Source organism: Lytechinus variegatus, chromosome 10 (genome assembly GCF_018143015.1).
Source record: "Lytechinus variegatus isolate NC3 chromosome 10, Lvar_3.0, whole genome shotgun sequence".
In the NCBI taxonomy this organism is placed as follows: domain Eukaryota; kingdom Metazoa; phylum Echinodermata; class Echinoidea; order Temnopleuroida; family Toxopneustidae; genus Lytechinus; species Lytechinus variegatus.
This window is the reverse complement of record NC_054749.1, coordinates 20798750-20810773: the sequence shown is the minus strand read 5'-3', so window position 1 is coordinate 20810773 and position 12024 is coordinate 20798750. Positions and strand designations below refer to the sequence as shown.

Genomic DNA, 12024 nt, shown 5'->3' with positions numbered 1-12024 from the left:
TTGTGGATAATAATTTACAAAGTGCATTGTTTCACATTACCTTTGAAAATCTAGCTCTGCAGCATTTCTATAAAGAAAGAGCGACAGTTGAATAATGTTCTTATCCATGATTTAATTTTCAAGTGAATCTATCCTCTTCTGTAAACATGGTAAAGGAGTCGTATTAATTATAGAGATATCGACTCAGTTGTGGCATTTATCTAGGTTGTGTAATATTCTGTAATTTCTACCACCACTTCTTTGAGAAAATGGTACAATCTTTTTATCATTATGGTAGTTTAATGATTTGTTTCCTAAGCCTCAGTAGCTATTACATGTTACATTCGCTGGCTTAACATAATATGGCAATTCAAAAAAAAAAAAATGGTAATACACACATTGTTCGTGATAGTACTTTATGTTTTTTATATCAAACGCTTCAGTTTACATTTACTCAAATTAGAGGATATGGATTATGAACTACACATGTTCTCACTCTTTTATCCAATTTAATACTTTATTTGAGAGGATAATATAGATTTCAGTGCATTAGAAATTAGAAATTGATAAAGAAAAACTGAAACCAAGACTTTAGGCTGATTACAATGTGTGTATTATCAATTGTGTCATGAATGAACAATATCGACATGATATCTTCATGACTGCCACAGACCTATAAACAGTACAATTCATTTCGAAGATAATATCAAACAAAGAGATTCAAAGATATATGTACCACTACCATGACTACAGTCACGACAGTATGTAGATTACAATCTACAGAGTAGACAGAGCATATGATAAATGTTGCTATATCAGCTTAAAATTGCTAAAAAGAATGTGGATTGATCACAAGAGTATTAATTACTCCGATCACGAAAAGGTACGAATCTTAGACGTAACTGTATAGGTATGTTATTTTCTGTATTCTTTTTAATATCTTAATATTTTATATCATTTACGCTGATCTCTGTTTATGTACAGAATTATGGGAGGAGTAATGCACAAATTAATCATGTTGATCCAACGAACAAGGTCCTGTACAGGATGTTTTGTTGGAAAGACATTTATATGTATCGTTTGCTTTGATGTACATTAAGGTTTTATAAAGTTATAGCAAGTAAGTCGTTAACCAATCAAGAAAGTTTAGTTGTTGATTACGAGACCTCTTACTGACTGTACTAGAGAAGACAGGTACTCGGAAGTATTATTCATTCCCTAGTTAGAGGTTAGGTATGAATATTCATTTCTTGATGGCATCTAGACTTTTCAACAGAAGACTGTATAAAGGTATGTTACATATGTCACACCAAGAAAATCGATATGAATAAAAGATTGAATGCAAAATAAAGAATTTGAATAAACGATGCACTAGCTATTGAATGATGATTAAGTATAACACTTCCAGTAAAGAGATGAATTTGTATTTGCACATATGACATGAATTGTTCCATCAACATGATAAAGATTGTAAAAATTCACATTTCATATACGTGCTATTATAATAGTTCCAACATGTATATAATAATCAATTATTGACAAAATGTTAACATGTAATATAGTTGAAAAATGTATTTAATTGTTTTTTGTTGTTCAACTTGTAGGTAGATAAAAAAAGTATCAGTTGTGTGATTTTCCAATAAATATTGATTAGTACAGGAATGACAAGAATTATACGTTGTTCTGTCTAATAAAAAGCCAGATCATGAAGAACAATCAGTTTTAAAGCTTGAATATTTTCAGCCCGGAGCATCCCTTTAAAGGAATAGCCCACCCCAACAAAATATTGAATTGAAGAGAAAAATCTGACGAGCATAACACTGAAAATTTCATTTAAGTCGAATGTAAAATAAGATAGTTATGACATTTGAAAGTTTCGCTTAATTTCACAAAACAGTCATAATTATGCACATCCTGATCGGTATGCAAATGAGGAAGCTGATGACGTCATTCACTCACTTATTCTTTGTATTTCATCACATGAATATTCTAATTTTCTCCTCATTGTCAATTGCAACAACGATTAATTCCTCCCTGAACATGTGGAATTAGCATTTAATACTATATGGTTCAGCCAAGTTGGTCATTTTGTAAAAAAAACATTTATAAAACCGGAATATTGTCTATTACAAACAATGAAAAAAAATATCGAGTGAGGGACGTCACCGACTGTCTCATATGCTTGTCACACGGTTGTGCACATGACTGTTTAGTAAAAAAAATAAGCGGAAGTTTAAAATGTCATAACTTTCTTATTTTACATCCGATCTTGAGGAAATTTTTATCTTGATTTTTCTATCTTCATTCAAATCAATTTTTTCTGTGGTGAACCTGACCTTTAAGTCCTCAACTATTCAGATTTGAGGCCCGGCTGTTTAAAATTTGTGTGGGTGGGTGAGGGGGGGTGAGTGTAGGCCTATTATAATGCTCCTCCGTTTAGAAGATGCTAAACGTCCTGCATACAATGCCCGCTAACGTTTGACTGTGCACGTGTCTATCTGAGATCATCATGGAAATATACCCGCTGAATTATATATCAATCTTAACTTTATAGCAATAAGACAAACACAATATAAAGCCATTTTAAGTTGTCTAAGACTTTCCAAGTAGTGATAACGAAGGAAATTCAAAAAGTAAATGTCACTTTATAAAAACTTTAAGACCATATGTTTTTTTAATATATTTCACGATTTATATGTAAATGACAAAATAAATGCAGGTATATCGAAATTTCTACATATTTTTTTATTATCATTATATCTTATGTTTTTCTTTTTATTTATTCAAATGCGGTTACATGCATTATGACGAGAAGACGATTAAGGCAGGCATAAAGCTGCATAAAATCTTGACATTTTCCGTATACTAGGCTGCTGATCGACACTGACATCAGTTCAATGAGACATCCGTTTAAACTTCACAGACCATTTTCTTTGATCTGACAACGCCTAAATTGGTAAGTGACATCAGTTAAATGAGAAATCCTTTTAAACTTCACAGACCATTTTCTTTGATCTGACAACGCCTGAATTGGTAAGTGATCTGATATTTCCAAAGTTCGTTGATATAAAAATTATTTTGAAACATTGTTAAAAAAAAAATTTATCCCTAGTCATGACACAGATGACATGGGTATGTTCTGTTTGGTAAGAATGACGAGACAGATGACCAGGGCAATAGTGTTACTGTCTTGATATTTATTGTCGTCCAAAATGTAGAACTTTTATTGCCATTTTGAATTCACAGTAATCATGCTAATTGCAACTGTTTTGCAACTAATCCCAATTCATAAAATCTTAAATGTTCGGGCTAATTTTCTTCAAAGTAATCTCTCCCTGCTTCTCTGATTATTCTTTCTTTTCAAACAACTTCTTATTATGGTTATCATGTTTATGTTAAAACTAAATAAATAAGAATCATATGATGTTAAAATGTTTTAAGATGAGTGAAGAAACTCCCTTTTTCTAGATTTGTAGGTTTTCAAAGTTTCCCTCTAAAATTCTCATTAAATTCTTTATATTTGTTTGTTTGTTAGATATTCGGTGCAATGGTATTTAGAGAAGGGTCAAGATGACCTATAAAGGTCAGGCTCAGTATTTTGTCTTACTTAAATAGAGTACTGGGGTATTATAGTGTAACACGCCCCAAATTTTCTATATTCATAAAATTTTCTTCATTCTTCCCTCTCTTTTTTTTCTTTTTCCTCTTTCCCCTTTTTTTTTCAAGACTTGAAAACTATAGGCCCCTTGCCCCCACTTCCGCTATGTGGCGCCGCATTGGTCTCTGGCATATTCAACGCCAAGGGGGCTATACCGTATAAAGAGTGTAATGGAAACAGTGATATTAAAACCTGGGTAACAGTTCTATTTCTTTATGATGGGGATATATTTGTTTTGTAATAAATATTCTTTTACTTTAAAACATTTTGATAATCATCATGCGTATTGAAAATTAAGAATGGTTATGCACGGGGGTTCCCATTCATCAACAAATATGAATAGTCGAGTAGGTCTATAGGGAAGTGCGCAAAAATAATAAGATCTTGTGATTTCTTATTTATTTTAGACCTACCCGATCATGGCATCACAGAAAATCATCACCTTCTTACTTCTCGTTGTTCTCCTTGGAATGGCAATAACATGTGTAATTGGTAATAAAAATGAGCGGGACAGCCAAGATGACCTTGCATTTCTGAAAGATCTTTCAAAGGTGGACCGGGATGTTTCCGAGGATCCCGGGGGGGGGCCACTTACATTGGCGAGTGGATACCATGCGCGACCAAAAAAACACGTAAAAAGGATGTCTTTTCACGATAGGGCACGTTACGTACGTAACGTGATAAGGGTGTCAAAAACACAAAAATAATGAAAAAAGGGTATCTATTTCGCTAGGAAAATTACGTGTTTAGGGTCGAATATGCGGGGATGCGATAAAACAAAATTAAAATGTTTTATAAAGGATGTCCTTTTTGCCCCAAAACTTCGTGTTTAGAGTCCGATTTGCGCGAGGTGTAGAAGGTGGGGTCGTACTAAACCAAATAAGGTAAAGCCGACGACCGAAGGACCCGTAACAATAAAACATTCCTGTACTTGTTTAGGGGTTCATTTCAGGGAATATTACCAATAAGAGTATCGTTTTGTTTCCAATACTTGTTAAGGGTAGGGTTTCACACGCCAATACTTGTTAAGGGTGCATTTTCATAAAATGGAAATTACGTGTTTAGGGTGCTTTTCGAGACCCCATGGTCGCGCATGGTATCCACTCGTGAACTGAATGGAAGTGGCCCCCCCGGCGCTATGCCTTGGAGCGGCTTTCTTTGTTCTTTTTCTCAATAAGACAAAAATGCTCTGATGCCTAATTGGAACGGAAATTTGAGTGTAAAAAGGGGGGTCCCCTCCGCGGCACATACCCACTATGCATTATATACTGAGTGCCCCCCCCGGGTGCTTGACCTGCCAGTTGAATTTACTACAGCTTTATATACCATTCTTCGAAGGATCAACCTGATTGAGGTGCTGATCAAACGAACCTTACCGTTCAAGACACATCCACGCGTTTCTCAACCCGGCGAAAGAATAGATGCAATCAGATTCGTTTTATTCGCTCTAATTAGGGCCTAACATGTTCCCTTTGGAACTCGAGTGATATCATGTCATATCACCCCCTTCCCCCGGAGCTTCCTTACGAACCATGAGTGAATGATATATTACAACCAATCTGAGGTATGTTCGAAATCTATACACCGGGTCTATACATCGAGTGGGGACTATGCATAACCATGGAGCTATAATAGCTCCCCGGGGGGGCCACTTCCATTCACGAGTGGATACCATGCGCGACCATGGGGTCTCGAAAAGCACCCTAAACACGTAATTTCCATATTCTGAAAATGCACCCCTTAACAAGTATTGGCGTGTGAAACACTACCCTTAAGTATTGAAAACAAAACGATACTCTTGGCAAATATTCCCTGAAATGAACCCCTAAACAAGTACAGGAATGTTTTATTGTTACGGGTCCTTCGGTCGTCGGCTTTACCTTATTTGGTTTAGTACGACCTCACCTTCTACACCTCGCGCAAATAGGACTCTAAACACGTAGTATTGGGGCAAAAGGACATCCTTTATAAAACATTTTAATTTTGTTTTATCATCCCCGCAAATTCGACCCTAAACACGTAATTTTCCTAGCGAAATAGATACCCTTTTTTCATTATTTTTGTGTTTTTGACACCCTTATCACGTTACGTACGTAACGTGCCCTATCGTGAAAAGGACATCCTTTTTACGTGTTTTTTTGGTCGCGCATGGTATCCACTCGCCAATGTAAGTGGCCCCCCCCCCCCGGGATCCTCGGAAACATCCCGGTCCACCTTTGAAAGATCTTTCAGAAATGCAAGGTCATCTTGGCTGTCCCGCTCATTTCTATTACCAATTACACATGTTATTGCCATTCCAAGGAGAACAACGAGAAGTAAGAAGGTGATGATTTTCTGTGATGCCATGATCGGGTAGGTCTAAAATAAATAAGAAATCACAAGATCTTATTATTTTTGCGCACTTCCCTATAGACCTACTCGACTATTCATATTTGTTGATGAATGGGAACCCCCGTGCATAACCATTCTTAATTTTCAATACGCATGATGATTATCAAAATGTTTTAAAGTAAAAGAATATTTATTACAAAACAAATACGAACGGCACAGCAATCTGAGAGCGAAAGTATCGGGGAAAAAAAGGTAGAACAGAATGTAAGGTGAATACATAAAACGTACACACACACACATCACCACCACCACCACAAACTTTCCACACAATCCTCGACAAAGGGTGATGTCAATGGCATTGCAAGTTTAAGCTAAATACATTATCACTGTGTATTATCGTCAATTTGGAAAATGCGAGTTTTATGAAGATGAAGATTCTGAAATTTGCTTATTTATATCTAGTTTAACCTTTTGTATCCGGATAAACGTGGTAATAGTATGCAGCGCTTAGACACATTAAGGGTTACATATTGCGTCATGTCATTATCATTACTATTATCCAAATGTAAATAATATTATACACATCATAGTGTGATTAGAAACTGTTAGTCCTAGTGTGAATAATTCAATTCATAAAATACAATGCTTATCAACACAAAGAAAGATGAAAATAACGATATATCATATCAATAAAATGATGCTTCATTTTTAGGGAAATGATGTAAAAAGAAAAAAACAAACATACCCAATATTATCCTGGTTATACACGAAATATTGGAACAAAAACGTTTATTACATTACAAAATAATGACCTGTCAACCAACATGATCCCATTAAACATAAAAACGCACAATCACCCCCACACACACACATACACACACACACACACTCCCACTCACACGTATAGGCACACAGAAGGTGAGACAACAAGCAACTTATGTCGGAGTTAAAATACTTTGATACCTGGGATACTTTGCTTTGAACTTAGAAATCGAAAAAGGTGCGGCCAATGACCCCGATAAATCTCAACTATGGAAAGCAAGTGACACCATTCATGATGAGCAAAATGTCGTAGATGGCTTGTCATAAGTAAATTTGATTGTATCAGTTTCAACTGTTTGGAATTTCGCACCATCTCTCTTATGACATCATTCTCTGAGGTTTATTACAAAATAGACATAGAATTGTGGTAGATACATAAAATTCATATTCCTTGCGACCTTTTGTGCATTTTCAATTTTCCATTTTTGTCAAGGGCACATCATGAAGAAAATAGTACCATTTCCAGTAATGTATTATTAATCACATGAAATGCTGTTGAAATCGATCGATCACCGTTGTTTATAGACTTGTTTTGTTCACACAGCAACTGTAAAGACGTATAGAGTTTTGATCGATAAATTTTTCCCTTTGCATATAATAATGCTTCGTAACAGAAATTATTACTTTAATTAATAATATCCTCCTTTTTTCTCTCTCTCTCTATCTCTCTTTCTTTCTATGTGTCTTTATCATTCAATCCACAGACATAACTTGCAGCAGTTACCTTCGACACTCTACGCTTCTCCCATTCTCACATCACGAGTTAACCACAAGAAAACTACATCACCTGAACATGTCACCGATCACCACTCTACTTCTATGCCTGAGCCTTAGCCTCATCTCCCTGGTCCAAGGCTGCCCTAATGATTTCGATGAAGCTGAAGGCGTCGCCGATCTCATGGGCGACGAAGAGCTCGAAGGACTAGATGAGATGCCGATGATGGCGGCCGGTGCGACCGGGGAAGGAGAGGGGGACGGTGAAGGACTCAGCGCCCAGGACCAACTCTTAGCTTTCCACGAACGAGACAGGAGAGGGGCGAGCTTGAATAAGAAATATGACGGCATCAGCAATTTAGATCGCTCAATCACAGACTACTCATCAACCCTGATGGTAAGTTTTGATAGCCAATCTTTCCTAGATATACTCGAGACTTACCAGGTTTATTACCACGGTTACCTGAAGAGCTGTCAGCTTACTTCTTGAATCAGAAAAATTGGCCTTGCTCTTTACCCAGAATGTGGCATAATTTGTAGACCATGAAGCGGGCCATGAAGTATCATGAAGTATTACTTGAATGAGGCATTTGGGAGACAAAATATAAACGCGTATTTATTCTGATTGATCAACTCGATAGAAAATACGTGACAATGGTCCAGCCAGGATTCAGCTGAATGACTAGGGACCATAATATAACAATAACGTCCTTTGGAATATATTGATTTTTAAGCCATATTTACGAAAATTGTTGTTTCAATGGATATGACAGATGAATGATCAAAATCATCAATAGCCTACGAATAAAAATGAAACTCTTAAAACGGATCTCATTTCTTGACAGGGACGTAGTCAAAGCTGGTATTTCCGAGCCACGAGGCCGCTTTGAGAAAACGTTCTCTCATAGACTATATACACGTGACCCTGCCCGTGGCCATGGCCAAGATGGGAAAAATGTGGCATCGGGGACGGCCTCGACTTCATCCCAGATTATTGACAATTCGAAATTCTTAATATCACTATTATTACTGTTGTGTTATACCATATTCATTATTTTTCTTGTCTGGTATAGAATTATTTTATTGTTCTATTTAGTCATTTTTTAAATATATTTTTATTGCCCTTTAAAGTGTGTTTTGTTATCCATGGGAACTATTAAAAACAACTCCGAGTTTGCAATTATGAGAATTCATGCCTTATACTTTCTTGTTGGCATGCTTGGCAAGTATCGGCTCAAACATTAGGGCTCAATTGCGCGGACGGTGTATTGACGTGAACTTATGTACAGGTAGTCAGGTAGTTTTCACGAATAACGATGAGCTTCACAGAGCACATCGACCTTCAAACTGGCCAATCACCCATTAATCTGCTCATAAATGAGCTTATTAGCAGCTCTTCTATATCTCATAGGACTCTGAAAGCATTTTATGGAAGGAGCTTTTTCACAGATTTTTACCCGGGAACTTTCTCTCAGCCAATCAAATGAAAAATGATTTCGGTAGCTTAGAAAAGCTGTCAGCGTAAATCATCTTTTATAAGCTCCGTGAAAGACTCCCCTGATGAGGGGGCAATGGTTCATCTAAAAATATAGCATGGTCGCCATCAGATCGCGGATTGCGTCCTAATTGAAGCTATTTTGTGCCAATTAGTAGTGGTTATAATTGTTTCCATAAGTGGCAAAGATGATTGTTTCCAATATCTAATCATGACATAATGAGGTTTGGAGGGGTGTTAATAAATGGGGTCGTCGAACCTTACGTAAGCATTGTTTAAGTTGCTTCATATCTGACGTCCAATATCTGGAGCACGCGAACTGACTCACTTTGTATTGCATCGTGTGTAATAATCACACAATTGCCTTTAGAAAATTACGATCTCGCCATTTTTACAAACTTGAGACTTGTGACAAATAATGGGATATTGGGCTAAAAGAGCTGTGGTTCTAGATATTCTTACTTGAAAATTGGGAAGCCTAATGGACTCGGACCATTTCAGATATAAAAAGTAATACAACCCCCAACCGTAATTGGAATGAAGCCTTAAGTATAAGTGAATCTTTAATTACCAACCTTTAAAATTATCTAGGATAGGTACACATCTACCTTAGATAATGTGTTAGGTCTCATGGAAATGTCAATGACCGCCATGCCATGCCATGCACGCTAAATAGAGAATAATTAAATCAAAATTTGCTTCATGAATGTAGACTTGGATTTCCACCTTCGCTTCAAGGACAATGTAACCATGTGCAAAAAAAACCCCAACATTTCTTTAAAAAATAAAAATATTGGGTAATCTTTGACCCGCGTCTTTGGAAATGATTATGTGTGCCAATGTGCCATCGCACCTTGCGGTGGCACGGTAGGTTCGGCCAAATCATGCCTGACTTCTTCCGACTGTGATCATATCTTTTTAGGGAGATGAAATCTTACGGGTGATGCATCGTTGCGAAGATTCCAAGTGACGAGCAGGCTATAATCATTTTAGCCCATTGGTTTCAGAAAACATTGACGTCCTCAATCCATGATCAGGTTGAGTGACGGGTATAGGTAGAAGAGAGAAAGCACAGAAATACAATTATGGTGGATTGTAGAACGGAAAATAAACTTACACTCTTAGTTTTTACTGTCAATATTATTCATCCACCGTTTTCAACACCAAGGCCCAAAGTCGGAAAAAATACAAGTATATAATTATTTCATTATTATTCTTTTCAATAATGACATAACGATCACCGCTTTGTTTTCTGTTTTGATTTGTGATTGAATACTACTCTTCTCGTTCTTTTTTTCTTATCCCTTTACCATGTTTACTTTTTCTCCTCCTCTTCCACACACTCCTTTCTACACCGTCCCCCTCTCTCCCCTCTATCTATCTATCTATCTATCTGTCTGTATATCTCTCTCATGAGAGATAACGATGCCAAAAAACAGTAATTTTTACAGGATTACTGAAAAAACGTTGGTTGGGGCACTAAAGCCCCCTCAGTCCAATTTGTGCCTTAGTTGCCCCCCCCCTTGTAGCCCTTTCATTTTATTTGTAATGTTTAACTTATTATTATTATTATATTTATTTTAAATGTTACAGCTATGTAGAGTCGGAGACATTTGCAAGAAAGCGTTTAAAAACAAATTCAACTGCAAGTGCAACCAACTTACTTACTGCGTCGCAAGCGGAAGGTATTACGATGCACGATGCAGCTACAGCGCTGTGGGACTTGTCTTCTACCAGCCGTAAGATTGCGGTATACAAGAATCGAAGGTTTCGCCACAGGGCACACACCACTAACTATTTCCCCATAGACTCATGTGACTGTGTTAAAAATGAGATTTGAAAAAAATCTCCAAAAATAAGACTTAATAATCACATCATCCACACCTTTATCATTTGGTAGTTCATCCAATATCCTTCAAACGCTAAATATATGAAAAGGTGTTTTTCAGGATTTTTTCGCACTACAGGGGCTCAAACCAAGACTACGTTCAAACTTGGTTGCAGTCACAGTGCTCACAGGGTTTCTTGGGCAACTAATTAAGTTCCCATAAAACACAGCATTGACAAATTACTGCTCTCCCATGGGACTGAACAGATCCAGTAGTAATCCCTCTCTATGCCCATATGAAAAAAAAATGTTCAGATATGCACTGTTGATTTTATATGAATATTTTTCCAACCATTACATCATTTTAGCTACGGGTCTAAAGGGGATTCCCGAAATTTGCCGGATCCTATTAGTGGTGTGCGTCCTTCAGAGGGTGCAATTTGCAGTGAACTTGGAAAAAAAATTGGCACAACCTTAGGGTATCATATGCATAATGTTTAAAAAAAAATGTTTTGAGACCCTGTTCTCTTTTGAACAGGGAATAAACATTGTCTCTTCAGGGGTATAATACATACAGAATACACACAGTTTAAATAGTGTACTTTAAAGAGATAATTTTGCTCAATCCATATTCATGAATTGAAATTTAATGATGATCATTGTCTTTGAATTGTTATGAATACATTTCAATAGTACTATTTCATTTGTATAAGTCATGAGTTATTGAAACTGATAGCACAATTCAGGATATAAACAATAAAAATAATAGAAATACAAAAAAATAAGTGTATCATGTGTAATCACATTAAGGGTTTTACATGAGGCAGATAAAATGAGTTGGATATACAGTGCGTATCAAAAAAAGTTTACACTTTGAAAAAAATCTTGTAAAATTATACATTTGTAATATCCTGAAGATTTTTCCACATTTTAACATTGTCACAGATCCATGTAAGCAAATGACGATATAATTATCGAAAAATATTTCCGCTTGAGTGAGTACTACTTACTTTTGAAAAGTTAGTGAAAAAATGATTTGCGCAAAACTTTGAAATAGCTATGCGAATAAAAGTAAAGCTTTATCATGACGAACACTTAGAATTTAGCAAGTAAAATTGATTTGAAGATATCTTTGACCTCTTTTAACTTGTTTCCTTGCCTGAATACACTTTGAAGAGTGTATTGTGCCCCGCCCCA

At 36.3% G+C, this 12024-nt stretch overlaps 1 protein-coding gene across 1 annotated transcript; it reads left to right on the top strand.

The window, feature by feature from the left end:
• Positions 1–7528: 7528 nt before the first annotated feature.
• Positions 7529–10742, top strand: LOC121422429. Its single transcript, XM_041617467.1, has 2 exons — positions 7529–7901; positions 10593–10742. Exons 1-2 carry the CDS (start codon positions 7584–7586, stop codon positions 10740–10742), a joined length of 468 nt encoding a protein of 155 aa, XP_041473401.1. The 5' UTR covers positions 7529–7583.
• The last annotated feature ends 1282 nt before the right edge of the window (positions 10743–12024 follow it).